This window comes from Strigops habroptila, chromosome 2, assembly GCF_004027225.2.
Source record: "Strigops habroptila isolate Jane chromosome 2, bStrHab1.2.pri, whole genome shotgun sequence".
NCBI lineage: Eukaryota > Metazoa > Chordata > Aves > Psittaciformes > Psittacidae > Strigops > Strigops habroptila.
In genome coordinates this window covers 5,345,448-5,361,991 of record NC_044278.2, presented here as the reverse complement: position 1 = coordinate 5,361,991, position 16,544 = coordinate 5,345,448, and the positions used below count along the sequence as shown (strand labels likewise).

The window sequence follows — 16,544 nt, the reverse complement described above, 5'->3', positions numbered from 1 at the left end:
GAGGAAAAACTTGCAGACTCTTTTTAAATCTTTCTTGAAAATCAGATTCTTTCTCTTTGTTTAGCATTAGGAGTATATGTAAGCATCACCTTGATGGGTATCCGGGTAATGCAGAGGAACTTTTTCTGATTCTGATAAAATGTTTACCTTCTGCATTTGCTTTTCAGAATTATGTCCTGTTGATATTTTAGGGTATTACTTTTTGCTCTGTTCTGAAGTGTATTTCCTGAAGAGTCCTTGTCACCCTTTTGGTCTGCAAGTAATGAGGCTTCTGGCCATTCTGTGTGTGAGCTCTAGCTCCACAGATCAATTCTGCAGTTCTGTCCCATTTATGTTAGGTTTAGACGTGAGCTGCCACTGAGTGTCATAAGGCATCATATTACATTTACGTAAGATGTCAAATTAACACAGCTGCATTAATCAGAAGAAGTATGACATCATGTCTGGCAGTCCTAATGATATTAATAATCCCTTTTTCAGAGATACAGTTGGTCAAATAAACCAGGGGCTTCTGGTAGGGGTTTTTTTCTCTTTTTGAAGGACAGACAGAAAAGTCACTTCAGCATATGCAGCATAAAGACCTCTTGATACTCCACTGCAGTCGTTTATTGGCAGGGTTTGAAACCCAGGTTTAATTTTCTAGTGTTTACAAAATATTTCTATTGTCTGAAGAGGAGTAATGCTAACCCCACCTCCATGAACCAGTTTTCTACCAACCTGTTGCTATCTCATTTCAGAACCACCTGAGCCAGAAGAGAATGGTGGGAACTGGCATTTCTGGTTATGCTTCTGACACAGGGTGTGATATTACTGAGTTCTGGGAAAAAAACATTACCTGGTGTTTCTGAACTGCAGTTCAGCTTTTCCAAACGTACCAATGTGGCAAAGACGTAGAAGCTCTATGATGTCCAGATAGGTGCTTCATTCCTACATCTGCTTTTCACAGTTTCTAATTGCTAAGCTGAGAAGACATTTGTATTTCTCCTATAATGCTTCCTGGAACAAGACTACAATCAAAAGTAGTCAAAAGTACAGAGCTGTCAGTTACCATAATTAATGCAAAAGCAATTCAGGGTGGATTACAGTCCTGCTTTAGTGAAGGGTTTAAATTGCTTATTCTGTCAGAATTGCTTTTTTAATTTCCTCCCCCAACCAAAAAAATGCAAGTTTTGAGCATCTGTTGACATTTTTAGTGCTGCTTTAGAAACGATCCATTGTTCCTTTTTGTAAGACTTCTAAAACATTTTGAGAATCATTCCCTGTTCATTACTGCTTTACATAGACTGAACCCTAACAACAGTGGTAAAACCTTTGCTGTATTTTTCCATAGCAATAAAAACTAAGTCAAGCCAGTATCTACTCATCCACCAGAGACAGACTTCCCTGTCCCAGGGGACATTCCAGTGCAACATCTTTGGTAGTGTTCAAGTAACATACTAAAGGCCTGGAGATGTATGTCATGTTCATTGGCTACTAACTCATACAAACGATAGCACTTTAAAATGCAACTCTGTGATTTGATTCTGTACCATGCGTAGACATCTCTCAGAGATAGGGGGAACTCAGTGTAAATTCCTGATGCAGTCTCAGCTGTTGCTAGGCATAATCATCACTTGCTAAGGAACAAAGTGGAAGATATGACTGCAGAATACATAACTTCCCAGATCCCACTCCAGTGCAAGCTCTTTAAGGTGAAGCTGACAACTGTTAGCACTTCATTAATGATCTGAGACCACTCACTCTCCAGAGAAGTGAGCTTTTAAAGAGCTAACCTCACCTATAGGTAAGAATATTTCATCTTATTTATCTCAGTAAAGCCCTTTGGTGTTAAAGAACGGGACGTTAAGATATGAATTGAGAGAGATACTGTGCAAAACATACCGCATCGTGTTGGAGAGCAAATCTCAACAGAAAAAGGATGGAACCAGAAGTGGAGAAACACCTGATACTTACAAGCATTTGGGCACAGAGGAATCCTTTCTCTGAGATAAGGCAACACAATTTGCTCCATAGTTGTTTACAGACAGACCCAGCAACTTAAAAATAAGGCATTCTGGCTTCACTAGGAGGTTTTGGCAAAAAGTGGATGCTAAACACCACAAAGGCAAACATGCAGAAGTAACCTCCCTGCCATCTTGGATTGCTTGCCTTATCTTTTAGACCATAAGCAACATAGGAATACTAGCTGACTGCTACAAACCCTCCCAAAGAAAGCCTTCATGTAAAACAACTTTCTCCAAGCCATTGAGAGGTCAGGCAACACTGCGAAAAGTTCTTTATTGCCATTGTCTGGGTCTTACTGCTACTGTGAAGGTATTGGCTAATTCAGCGGATACCGGCGACTCAGCCAAGCGTTTTGCTGCTTTCAGGGAAACGGGAGGAAAAGCAGAGGGAGGAGAAGGGGCTCTGCACCTCCCTTGCACGGCGGGGAGCAAACCAGCCGGGTCCTTCCCACATCCTGTGGCTCCGGCCCCGTTCTTCCCTGCCGGCGATGCGGAGGAGCTGGCCGGTGGCGGCCCGCAGCCGGTGGCAGCCCGAGCACCCCCATAACCCGCAAGTCACACCCGCCGCCGGGGCAGCCGGCGGGGACGCCGGGTTCACGCTGGCGCCCCAGACCCGCGGTCCCGCCGCCCGGCCCCGCCTGCCCGCGGGCTCCGGGCCCCGCTCCCTCCCGTGCCGCCAGCACGGGGACCGCTCGCCCGCCCTCCCATCCCTCCCGCCACGCCGCCGGTGCCGGCTGTCCGCGGCGGGCCCCGCCTCGCCTGGCCTGTCCGCGCAGGGAGGCGGCTCAGCGCCCCGCCGCCGCCAGGGCTCTCCCGCCGCGCCGCGCCGCCGGGCGCTAACGCCGAGGGAAACCTGCCGCTCCCTCCTCCCCCGGGCAGGGGGGGGGTGTCTCCCCGCCGCCCCGCTGCGGCAGCCGGGAGCGCCGCTCCTCCCGAGCCCGCCGCCTCCTCCCCGCAGGCACCCGCGGCGAGCCAGACCCGCGCCGCCGGCCGCCACTTCAGTACTGGGTCTGGACAGCGCCCCGCCGCCCGGCCACGCCCATCCCGTCCCGTAGCTCACCGTCCATTGGCTGGCGAGCCGCTGTGTCTCCTCGCGATTGGCCCTCGCCGCTGTCACTCAGCGCGGCAGGAGGTCGGGGTCCGTCCGTTCGCGCGCGGGTGAAGGCTCTTGCGGAACGCCCGTTTGTTTTGTAACCTGGCACCTCCTCCGTCACCGCCCCATTGGCTGCCCGGCCGCGCCAGGGCACTTCCTATTGGACAGCCGCCGGTGTCCGTCACTCACCCACCTGAGGGAGGGCGGGCCGCGGGCCGCGGGGCGGGGCGTGCCGGAGGGGGCGTGGCCAAGGCACAGGGAGGGCCGGGGTGTGGCGCCGGGGGCGGGGCGAGGGGCGGGGCTCCAGGCATAAAGGGGCGGGGCTAGGCCAGGGGAGCCTCGCAAGCCGTGATTGCCCTTGTATCTCCAGCTGGGAAGCGGCGCGGAGCGGAGCTGCTTCCTCGCCTCACCGCGGCTCCCCGCACCGCGACGGGACGGGCACACGGGCGGGCGGGCACGCCGGCAGCGGCAAGAAGAGCCAGCGGGGGCACCCGGCATCGCTCCGCGGGGGTGAACCTGAATCTGCCTCGCAGCGCCGAAGCCAGCGGAGAGAGCCGCTCCCCCCTTCCTCGTCCTCCTCGTCCCTTCCCAATCCACCCCCGCGACCCTGGTCCTCCTCCTCCTCCTCCTCACCCCACTGGATACAGCGAGGGAGACACTGCGGCGGAGGCGGCGGCGGCGGCGGCTCCTGCGGGGGGAAGGAAGCGCCCGGAGAGCGGAGCGGCGGGAGGCTGCGGATCTGCGTGCCTGGCGCCCACCCAGCCCGAGGGGAGCCCCCAGGATGCGGCTGAAGCCCGGCGCGCTCCTGCGCTTCTACAGCCTCTGCGGGATCCTCGTACAAGGTAACGCCTCCTCCCCACCCCTGCCCCGCGCGGGGAGGGAGGGAGAAAGGGAGAGAAAGGAGGAGGGAGGGACCCCGGGGGGCATCGCCGCGGCCCGGGGCATCCCAGCCCCCCCGCCCATCCTCCTCCCTGCCGCCCCGCTCCTGACCCGCTTCCTCGTTCGCCTCCCCGCCGCCCTCTCCTCCCCGGGCGCCCCCAGTCTCCCGCCCGGGTAGCGCTATCCAGCGCTAACGCGCCGCACGGCCGTTAACCCTTCCTGCCCTTCCTCGGCTGGCCTCTTCCTGCCCTCCGTTCCCCCCTCATTCCCCCCTCCTGCCACTGGTCGCTCGCCATCCCCTGCAGCCACCCTTTCAACTCCCCGTCACCTCCCTGCTCGCCCGCCGCAAACGTGCCCCCGAAAGTGCGAGTGCGGCCGCAGCAGCAGCACGGGGTGCGCTGCAACAGCATCCCAGGCAAACGTGCGGGCTCCAGCCGTGCCTCCCCGGCGGCGGAGGGGGGGTTGGGGGGGCCCGTGTTTCGCTTGCGCCGCCGCCGGGAATGCGCCTCTGTATGTGCGGTATAGAATGTGTACGTAGGGTAATCGGATGAGCCAGGGGTTCGCAAGCGGATCCCTTCAGCATCCTGCTCCGAGCGGCTCATCTTGCGGCTAGTTTCCAGACTGGATGTATTTCCCCCCGTCCCTCCTCCCCACCGCCGGGCCACCGCTCCCCCTAATTAACGTTATCCGTCCAAGTCAAACGTGGCGGCCGCCGCCGCGGAGGGAAACCCGCCGCACGCTGCTGGGGTGCCGCTGGACCGCCGCGGCTGCCTGCGGGGGTTCCCTCAGAGCTCTCCCGCTTGGGGGGGAACCGAGCCGGCGGCCGAGCCCGCTGCGCCGTGCCGCCGCCCGGAGTTTGCCCCCTCTGCGGCGGCGGGATGGCGGCGGCCGGGCTTCGGGGTGGCTGTGGGGGCTGAGGGGGCATCGGCGGGTCGCGCCTCTCCCTTTCCCTCGCTCGGCGTGCGAGTTAGGGAGGGAAAAGCGAAGAAACGATTAAACTAAGTGGCCGTGTAAGATTATTTCTTTTCTTGTATTTGTCCCCCCCCGTCTTGCCTCTGTCGTGCCATTCCGCGTCAAGTTTAATATATTTCGCGTTTCCCTCGGCTGCGTCATGTGTCGGGCGGTCTCCGGAGGGAGCAGCGGCTGGCAGCCCGTAGCGGGAGCGGAGGCAGCCGCCGGGGGGCCCGACACACACGACGAGCCTCCGCCGGCATCCCGAGGAAGTTACCGGTCGAGGAGGGGTGAGGGAGGCGGGGGAGAGCGCTTTTGGCAACGGCAGCAGCGGGCAGTTCCATCGCCCAAGACTATTTGTATTCTTTCCCGATGTTTATGAGTTGCCCTGTACGTCACTGCACAAGGAGCTGCTGTGTTGGTGCTATACAAGATTATTTATTGGGGCATGTGCGGCGGGCTGCACCTGGGGGTTGGCTCCTCTCTGCCTTTTACATTCCCTGTGAATTGTCGATTCATTGCCCTGCGAAGGAAGAGGGGGGTGGGTGGGGGTGGTGGTGGGAAGCGTCTGGACTGACTTTCTGTCACCAATAAAATCGGGGCTGCTGCTGGAGGAGGAGGATTTGATCTTCCCTAAGATGCAATCAGCTGCATTCAGCACATCGCAGTTTGGAGAGTAAACCAGTGATTAAAAACAGTGATGCCTTTCACAGCAGTTCAGGGAGTGTGCCAGGCAAAATGTAACTCCATGAACTCCATCAGGTAAAAAACATGTTGTGAGAAAAGGGGTGTAATACAAATCTGACTGTTGCTGTGTGAAAATAACCAGATTGGGCCTGTCCTGGCAGATGGGGAAAAGCGATGCTTAACGTGTTACCCAGCTTGCCCTCCGTGTCTATAAAGCATCTCTCTCATTTCAGTTTCTCATAGAATTATTTTTTTGGCTCCTGATTAAAATTTCAATCGGAAATCCTGAGGCTCCTGTATACTGCACTTTAGTAGAGTGCTGCTTCATGAGGCACTTTTGCTGAGCACTACTGGGGGGAAAAAAGGGAGGGGGAGATACAAAGAACCTGTAGCCTTCAGACAGGAGTGAGAGCAAGTAATTTCTACTATCCTGTTAAGATAAAGGAGAATGGAGAAAATGATGAGTAAGTGTTCTCTAGGAGAAGACTGTCCTGAATAGCGACTGCAGCTAGCAGAATATCAGATTTTTTTGGTGCCCCTTATAGTGCTACTTCACAAATGTTGTTTCCTCAGTTTCTGCCGTTTATTTTGGCACAACTAGCAGACACAGTTACCATATTAGGCACACTTCTTGTTGGCAGCTTTATACCTGCATTTAAAGGTGGTTTTTTTTTTTTTTCCTATTGGTTTGCTTTGCTTCCCCAAACTGTGGTGAAGTGGCTCAATGGATTTGTTAAGGTTTCTCTGGTTTTCTGTTTGTGGGCCGTAGGACATGCAGGTTTTTTGTCAGCTCTGTAAGTGAATAAGATCTTTGTTCTGAGGATTCGAAGCATTTCTGGATTGTAACTGTGGATGGTTCCTGTTAGTGAAATTGAAGCTAATTAAGTTTAAAGACAAGGTGACAAACAGTCAAGCTGACGTGTGTCCTGGGTGGAAGTGTGCCTTTCTGGCGTGATCTGTGGAGAGGCTTGCTTAAGGAATCTATCCTGACTATTGATGAAGCATCAGCTGAGGGAAGAGGACATAGAATAATCCTTCTCAGCTTGTGCATGGAATAGCATTAACAGCAAGCAGCTCCTTCGGAAAGGAGGCAAACAAGAAGTAAAAGAGCCCAGTGTCAACTGCTTGCTGTGAAAGGGAAGCGATGGAGGTGGGAGAGGGAGTAATAACATGTTGAGCTGAGAAGAGGTTTGTCAGCTGAGTTCGGGTATGATATTAGTCTGCTCTGCCCTCTCCAGCGTTTGCTGTGAAAATAGGATCTCTGGCTGCTGTTGTTCTTAGCTTGTGCACTGTAATGATTCGGGAGTACTTAAATGATGTCCCAAGGGGTTAAACTGTTAGATACGTTTAGAGTCAGCCTTACTTTTTTGTTTCATTCTGATTGTTTCTTTCTGCTTCTTGAGTTTAGCTTTCCTTAAACAAAACTTAGCAGTTGGGGGACAGCATTTCTTTAGAATAACTCAAGTACATCACCTGAGCTGTTTTTATGTAACCTGAAAAGTAAGCTCTTTACAATAAAGAGTTATCATGTAAGAAACTCTAATATTAAAAACAGCTTTGTTGGTTTGATAGTATAGAGATATGGGTTAAGATTATCCTGCAATTGTAGCTGCTGTAGCCCCCTGCTGTGTGATAATGCAAATGGCATCTAATGCCTTAATGCGCTCTGCTCCTGAGAAGACACTGGATAGTGCTGTATGTGGTAGCAAATGATCTACTTTCAGTTCTCTGCCAATGCCAGGCGAATCATCTCAACATGGTTTCTTCAGATGCTTTGAATGCTTGCAACCTGTCTACTAATGAAAATAACGTAGGGACACTTTAATTTGTCTGAAATGGTGATCACTGGTGCAGCAAATCAGTGAAGACAGATAATTGCTTATGGGTGAGACTTTTTTTTTTTCCTCCCATAAGCTCAGGTCTATTACAAGCAGAATTAAAAAGAAAAAAGTAAAATTAGTGAGCAAATATGTAAGTGGTGACTTCTCAGATCGTCTAAATTGATTTAAGATGAAGTTGTCGTATGTTACTCAACAGCTTGTGTACCTAGATTCTGTTTTGAATGTTCAGTAGGACTTCTGGTAGCAAGATCCTGGCAACCTGATGCTGAAAGCATAGAGATTGTCTAGGCAGGTAAGGGTTGTAACACTAATATGGTGTACAGCCAGTCAAAAGCATGTTGTAATTCTCTCAGTTCTTGGATGGTATAGATTATTACAGATTAGAAGACAGTAGTTTTGATGCAATCTTTATTTTGAATCTTTTATGTATGAGTTGAAACATAAAATGTATTAGTCTTCTTGATGGTGGCTGTCTTTGTATTACTTCTGTCAATTTAACCAAGGCTTGGTAGGCTTATTTAGCTGCTTAGATCTCAGGTTAGTTCATAGTTTATGAATTCTTTTGCTTGATTTATTAATTTATTTTTATTGGTAGTCATCATGTAGCAGTTTATGTTCAGTTTTAGAATATGAGGTAGCTAAACAATCCAGATTCCCATTGATGTCATACAACTTCCACAAGGAATACATGAATAGGGATTACTCACTCTCACATGCAAAATATTTACCAAGTTTCTGTCATCAATTCATCAGTAAACAGTTTTCAACTTTCTCACTAAAGAAGTAACTCCATGAAAATGTTGATCAACAGAAGCACCTCCATTGAGACAAATACATTTTTCTTGTGTACTTTCTTGTTAGTTCTTATTTTGTTTTATTTTATTTCAGGAATGTAATCCAGTGAATATCTCTCTGCTTTCAAATTTACTTAATTGTCAGTTGCAGCTCCATTGTAATGTACAATAAATGTCTTTAAGCCATAGTTTTTGATTATAGAAACCTTAGTTCTCATAATTACCTTTCCCATCACTCTGGCCTGATCCTACAATTGACAAAGTGTGTTGGATGCGATTCACAGAATTGTAGAATAGTTAGGGTTGGAAAGGACCGCAAGATCATCTAGTTCCAATGATTAAGGGTATTCTTTCAAAATTGCTATGCCAAAGTCAAGATTGGATCTTGAGCATGGGGAGTTTTTTTCCTTATTCATCACAAATGGTGGTTAAGTAACTGATAACAACTCTATGTGAGGTTAAGACATGGACATCAGGTAGCTGCCGAGAGAATAGCAGTATAACCAGAGCGTGGTTGACTGTATTAGGACGATGATTCCTCCTCATCTAATATTTAAAAACTAGAAATGGACGATGCTCTCTTTGTCGTCTTAATGCCTTCTCCAAGAGAAAGGAGTACTTCAGTTTTGTTTTAAAACATGAATCTAATGGCAAGCTAACTCTGTTAGACACTCTCAGAACAATGGAGGGTCTTCTCTGGAGAGAATGCCACTGATGTACTTTTTACAATGCACATTCCAAAACAAATGTAGAATGATCAAGTGATTAGACATTCTAGTATGTTTCCTTTGGGATTGCATCAATATTAAGTATGATCTTAATGAGCATATCCCTTCTTCCCAAGGAATGTTTTTAGGTGTGTTTGAAAGGAAGAAAGGCAAATATCAAATTCCAGTGCTAAGGAGTAAATTGTAAAATCATTATTTCTCTCAGGAATCTGCTCTTGAACAACTTATCTTTCTACATAGGTAAAGCATTTTAAAAAATAAATGGGGGTGTCTTTGCAAGGGTTCTTAATTTGTTGGTGGGGATTTTTTATTATTTTTTTATGAAGCTATTTCAGGATCTTTTCCCTTCATTTTAAAAATGAAAATTAAAGACAAAGTCTAAATGTTTACAATTCCTCTTATGTTAATGCTCAATAAGCTGGGGATGGGTGCTTTAAATGTCAGTACATGGCATGCTATCATAATAGCATTTTAAGGGGGAAGAGGAAGAAGTGGAGAACATTTATTTCAATGACAAAGCAGAGTGCTAACACTGGAGACTCTGTATTGCTTTTTCCCAGTGCTGTCTTTAATACTAATGTCTTACACAGTGGACTTTGAACATGGAGAACTTGAAATGGGCAGAAAGGATTTAGTGAAGAGTGTAGGTAGTTATTTTTGTTGTAGATGGCTGGAGGACTCTGTTTCTTCTTTTAACAGTGTCTGCCTACTTGTTGTCCTGTCTCCTTTCCCTAACATCTGTAAATGTGAAGAATAAAATCATACTTGTGTCCTTTGCTGTCCTTTTATTTGCGAACTGGAGATCTTGCTGTCTGTGTGAGCCTTACTCAGGCTGTCTGATAAGTTTGGGATCTTTGAGGGAAAGACCCTTTCTTCTTAACCATGAGTTGAGTTGTATTTACTGCTTCCTAGTTTAATCAAATGTTTTTTGGGAGAGTGTGACAGCTTTCATAGCTGTCACATTCTAAGTAGCAGCAAAACACTTTTAATATAGCTTTACATTACTGTAAATCCTTAAGTTTATCCTTCATATAAGTTTTTAATAGTCAATTTAGCATTCTCCTTTTTTTCTTACATAGCTGTTATTTTTAGCTGTCCATAGGCAGCTGCTCCTTACTTTGAAGATTAGTGTATAGTTGGTATTTTTCAAACTCTTTCAGAGCTGAAGGTTCCCCTGTGTAAGTTTTGGTCACATATGTATTACTCAGCTCCTCTCCAGCTTATTCTTTGTTCTGTGAGTGGAGTTGGGAAGCTTTAAGTTATTTGTAAAACAGTGCATATGTCATATATGCGCAGTACAATGGTTGTCTGCATAGCTTTGGTAATCTCTCTATCATCTTTGCATAAACAGTTTATTGCCTACCTGTCACATCTTTGTTGGATGGGAAGGATAGTGTGAGAGGCTGTTTTCTTAGGTTAGAGATGCAAATATTCTGTTTATATTTTACATTTCTTATGTACCACAATATTAATCAAACAATTATTCTAATCATGGTAGTTCAGTTGCCAAATCTTAGCTACAGTAACTTGAGTATGCTGTTATGTGCAAAAATAATTTGTGACCCCATATGATAATAGTTATGCTTTTCGGGATACCATCAATATATAATGCATTGTATTATTGCCACTTTTTTTGGGCAGATGCTGAATAAGCTGGTGCAGCTATACTGACCCATCTAAGTGTTAAAACTCTGGCTTTTCAAAGTTCAGCACAGGAAACTCCACAACTGTGACTTACTGACTGACAGCTCTGAAGAGAATAAGGCCAAATTACTTCACAGCAGCAGTTGTAGCAGGCACTTTGGTATTTTCCATTTGCTCTGATATTTATCCTAAACTGACCTACATCTGCTGGATTAACAGTGTAACCTGACCTGCTTTTATTCCTGCTATGCTATAAGGCAGGAAGGCTGTTCTGGTTAGTCCCCACCGAGGGGAAAAGCTGTACTAGTTGAAGCAGAAGCAATCAAATTTCTTTTAATGGGAATATTGTACAAAATATGTTCCTGTGTCAAGCTTATTTTATATTTATCCTTTTCAAAGGCTTTTTCCCTTCTTCAAGTGTTAGCATGTTTTTTATATTTGAAGTTTAAATCTTGACATGCTAGTTGGTGCTTCATTGTGGTACCTTGATGGATGTAAATTGCAAAACAGTGAAGAAGTCTCCCTTGGTTTGCACAGTTCATACAGAGAAAGTAGGATTTTGAGATCTGAAAATACTTCTTCACATTCCAAGTCATTAACTAAAAGAAGCTTTTTTTTTTTAAATCTTCAAGTATATAAAAATGTTGAACTGCAGCTGTTTGCAAATGGGAAAATAAATGCGGTGACTAGACATATTACTCGCTAAACTGATTACTAATTGAGGATTAACAGAACATCTCAAATCTATGAGAGGTCAGAAAATGGTATAACATGCTGTAGTATTTCCTTTACATGAATTCGTTTGTTAACATCTAATGGTGAAAATGGGAGAACTTCTTTTCTGTATGTTTGGAGAAAGCTTTAAGCTAACATTGCAAATTTTTAATGAGTTTAGGTGATATGTGGAATACTGCGTTCATCAGAGTAAGCATGGCATTGCAGTTTCCTCTTACCGTTACCATTTTTTAACTTTTCCATTCCCCTTGGAGGTTTCTAATAATGTTGTTGATATCTCCAGGTTTGTATAGAGCGGCCTTGTAATACTACAAAAAAACAGGTGAGATTTGGACTAATAGGGAGGAAGCTATAAGTACTATCTTGTTTAATGAGAATTTGGTTAATGTAAAATGCTATCTGTGCAGTTGAAAGGGAATCCCTTCAATTTTAAATTAATACCAATTGTTGCAAAAATAGAAACACCTAAAATGGATGAGATTTTTAGAACTTAAATGCCAAGTCTGACAATTATCAGAACATTACATAAGTGTCTCATCTTTTGGTATGAAACTAAATTAGTAGTGAACTAGCTTTATATGCTGTGCTTTCTGTAAAGGCTGGAGTCTTAAATCTAACATGTTGCAGTCTTAGGATGTATCTTGACTGCTGCTTATATAAACATAATCAAGATGAATAAAAGTAAATTATAAATTAAATTGTTTAAGTAAGTAAAGTATGGGCTAGTGCCTGGACAATTTGCCTGGGTTCTTCAGACCATTCTTCTTGCCTTACTTGGGATTTTTTCTTTTTGTCAAGCATTTGGTAGATCTCACTAAATGTAGCTTGTGGGTTACAAACTGCTGGTTAATGCTTCGGTTTGGTATGCAAAATGCATGGCATTCTTGCAGTGAATAACTGTCCTTAAAGAATGGTCCAGAGCTGACATAATCTCCCTGCAGGCACAGTCTGCCTAGGATACCTGTCAAGAAAAACCAAACTTGTTTGGTTCTGTTAGCAGCTGCAAGACTTGAAGTGGGGAAACAGCCCTATTCTATGCATGAAGGGATTTCCCTTCTTAAAATAGTGAGGATAAGGGCCTGACATTTGGATCCTGTATAATCTGTTTACATTAATATGTCAACTTGGCAACAAGTGAGCTATGCCATGCCAACACCTAAATGGCCTTCATGGGTGATACGTAGGTAGGTAGATGGGGGGCAGGGAATGGGCAACTTATTTTCTTTAGGAATAAAATGTCCCCTCCAGAGTCACCATAAAAGCTTTTGCTGTGAAAGACAAAAGACATGAATGAAGATTAGGCTGGAACAAAGCACTGTATGACTTCAGGCTTGCAGGATACAGCAAAGCTTTTTGTCTTTCTCATGCTATGACTCTCTACCTCTTGCTTTCCCCAGGAAATGAAATACACAAAGTGAAACTTCTAGGGCAAGAGCATTCTGTAGAAGCTATGAGAAGACATCCCTCTTTGTACCTTGGAGAATAAAACCCCTAAATGGGATGTGATAGGGGGCTTAGATTAATCCCCCCCCCAATTATTATTGTTTTCTTCCTTCTACTTCTCTGTACTTTCCTCACATCTGTGCTAACAGAAGCTGGAAGGGGAGCCAGTGGGAGGTGGTCATGAAGCTCTAGTCTCTTTTGTCCAATGAGATCTTGGCTTCTTTTTGTATCAGTCCAGCATGGAAGACTTCTTAAAGGTATTGGTAGGAAGGATCAGATTTGAAAGTGGAAAAAACCTAAAAGCTGCCATATGAAACCCAGGAATATAGATGACCTTCAGCAGGTTGATGTTAATATGGTACATGAGATCATTTCAATGTAGCTGCATTTCATTTTCTTCATTCCAAGTTAGACAAATCAATTATTTCACATGAACATCTTGTTCAAATGCAGCTAAATCACCTTGTAGGTGCAGTTAACTCCCTCTTTATCTGTAATGTTAGAAGACATGCCATTGCAGTGTAAAATGCACAACTATCCAGAACAGTTGCAGTATCAATGTCACTTGTGCTTTATTTCAATTAAAAGCCTTACAGAAAATATCTAGTGTGATATATATTAATATAAGAAATCAGTTTACTGATGAATGTCAATGTCAAAACAGAAGATGTCTTCAGAAATAAAGTTCCACTGCTGTTCTGTCCTGTTGATATGATGTCTAGAAAAATTGGCTAACTGGTCTGCATGTGTAGCTATGTGCTTATCAAATTGAAACACAGGCAGCTGCACTAGGAAAGCTTGGTTAAGATGTCTGCATGGTATGACCAGGCAGCTTCTGAGGTGCTGCTGCTGTGTCATGGTAAACTTCTCGATTGTTGAAATAGGCATCTCATTTGCTAGCAGGGAAATTCTTGACATGAAAATTTTCAGTCCAGCTAATAACTAACATACTTCAAAGTGTCGGACTACTGTATGGGAGAATTAATGGTAATTAATACAAATACAGTGCTTTGGTTAAATTAGTGAATGGCCCCACAAGTAGCATTAGGTACGGATGGGCAATCAATTCAGTGTTTATGGTGCTGCAGAGTAATATTTATTTATATTATTACAAGCCTCTAACATTCTTGCATATGCAAGTTTGTTTTTTATTTTTTATTCTTTCAGAATACACTTGTAAAGTGTCTGTCAGATGCTTTAATAACTCTTGACAAAGTTGTTAGTATTGCTTCCTGTGGAAGTGGGACATGTTTCATTGTGTATATACACACACATCTGTGAATATAGATTACAAAAATACATCAGTGGATGATATTTGAAAACTTTTAAATAGAGAACTAGGTGGTGCTGTTCTTTCATCTTTGTAGCTTAGCTGAATTCTCAAGTATGGACAGAGAACATCAGGCTACTACTTTTCAGAATAAGTTTAGTTCTCTTAAATGTTAGAAGAAGTTACTGTTTCTGATTTCATTGAGAGTGCTACTTTGAGAGGTAGTAACTGCACAATACAAGACCTCCTATTCTATGTAGAAGAACTTTTGGATTCAACAAATGCTTTAGTCTTATTAAGCATGGTGATACATTCCTTTTATTCTATTCAGAATGAATTCTAAGAATTTTTTTGAGTCCGTACTTGGCTGTATGTTCAGGATTATTTGGTCAGATCAGTTTAGCATGTTTATCTGTGTGAACCTTTGGATCCTTTTGTGTTGTTGGCTTCTTAAACATGTTGAGGCTAATTCGCTAACAGTGCAATGAGATCACCAGTAATAGCTGGAAGACATTTGTTGCAACTGTGTAGTAGCAGTATATAAACCACAATTAATTAAGCAAGGAAACCAATTTATTATACTTTCTTCCATTTAGAGAAAATATAAAGTTTTAATTACTGTCTTGTCTCAATGCCATTAATACTGTAATAGGAAGTAGTGAAGCTAGACTAAAATGAATTGCCAGGGATCTAGATTTGTTACATCAGTGTGAAATGTCGCAGCATAATAAAAAATGTCTAATTAGAATCCAACTTCAGTATGTAGCACCTTAGTAGAAATGCCTCTTGTCGACCACTGCTTACAAAAGAATGTTGAAAGAACAGGTGGAAGATGAAGAAATAAGGGGAAAATGTACTTCTGTACTGAAAAAAAAAAGTGATGAAAACATGTTCTAGCTGGGCTAAACTTTTAAATGTGTTTGCTTTAGGTAGTTAATTGTTGAAAAAATAAGCTGTAGCTGTTACTAGTCACAAATAGGGGAGTCCAAACCCACTTTTTTCTTGCACTTTCTTTCCCCTGTTCCTTCTAAAGTGCTGCAATGTAGAGATGAATCTGAAGTAGACAGTTTGGTTTGTACTTTTTGATTGTTCAAGAGTAAACATTAAATGCTTTTACTTGACTCAGATTACAAATTTTGTAAAATATACGAATAATACCCATAAGATTGCAAACTATTATTTACCAGGGTTAAAAGCAGTAATTTCTTTGATATTGATTTTGGTAGAATTTTATTGTCAAACTGTAGTTACTGTTGTTCCAGTGTTTGAAATGTATCAGAAGGTGTGTTGATTTACTTCAGGAAAGAAACCCCAGACAACTGTAATTCACAAAATAATTTTAAAAATCCCTTTTCATTCCTGGTAAGTATTCTTGGCACTGAAGCAGAAGCCACATTTGAGTAGTATATGTGTTAATAGACTTTGTGCAAGTTTTTGGTGTATGCCATTAAAAACTTATTAGTAAAACCTCACTGTCATAGTTAATTCAGTGCTTATTTGCTTATTCTAGAGTTCTATATCAGAGGGAGTTCAATTTGCATGGGTTAGCAGAATATTTACTTTAAAAAGGGTCTGTTAATAGATTGTGTTGCTGACTGTAATTGGGTACAAGTGTGCAGAAGATTTCTGAATGGATATTCTAAATAGAAAATTAAACTAGCTACCTTAAGTTTCTGCTTTCTCCCACAACCTGCAGTTTGGCTTGTGGATTATCACATACTCATAAACGCTTGAAGTACTGCATTTTTGCAGCACTTTCCTCTTTTTCAGGAAGGTGCTGGAGCTCTGAATCAATTCCTCTGGTATGCAAGGAGCTTTTGAAAGAAGCATTTGGTTGAAAAGAGAGATTTCAGTTCTAGTGGTTACCTTTTTAGTTCTGATGCAAAACAAATAAAATTAACAGTTTGTGTAATGTATTCTAGATGGGTTTGGGCTGTCAATAAATGAAGGACCACTTCTAAGTCTTCCTTCACCAACGCACTTGTTTCTAAACAGCTAAGTATGAAAATGTGAAGGAGTGAGGTGTTAGAGCTACTGGTGTTTTACTGAGAGATTTTTCCAAGTTATAGATTCTATTTAAGAATCTAATTTAAGCCAGTTGCACTGAAAATGTCTTGTGATTTCTAAAACATTCCAGAATTGTTTAGGATAATGTATGTTGATCTTCAGATCTGAGGAAGAGAGGGGATTTGTTATTATTGCAAAACAGAGTAAATGGTAAAAATTCTGCTTTATTTCTTACCTGCTCTGTGTAGGTTCTGCGAAACGACTCTGAAAGCATCAATAAAGCTCAGATTTGTTCTGTGTACATGAAAATAATGCTGGGTTCTATTTTGTGTCGGGTTGTTGTCATACTGTTCTCCTTGCCTCCTCCACCACCCTCCTCCTGCTCCCTCTGAGAGATTGATCTTAACTAGGTAGTGAGTTTTAGGAAACTTTCCTAGTTGAAATTGAGATTAGCACTGTAGGTTTTGGT

At 43.8% G+C, this 16,544-nt stretch overlaps 1 protein-coding gene across 6 annotated transcripts in view; it reads left to right on the top strand.

The window, feature by feature from the left end:
* The first annotated feature begins 3,435 nt into the window (after nt 1-3,435).
* CADM2 (cell adhesion molecule 2) overlaps nt 3,436-16,544 on the top strand; it is a 637,102-nt gene continuing 623,993 nt past the window's right edge. For all 6 annotated transcript variants that reach the window (XM_030471717.2, XM_030471720.2, XM_030471715.2 and 3 more), the window contains exon 1: nt 3,436-3,938. In XM_030471717.2, the coding sequence (XP_030327577.1) occupies nt 3,878-3,938 (61 nt within the window). In that variant the 5' untranslated portion in view covers nt 3,436-3,877. The remainder of the gene's footprint in view (nt 3,939-16,544) is intronic.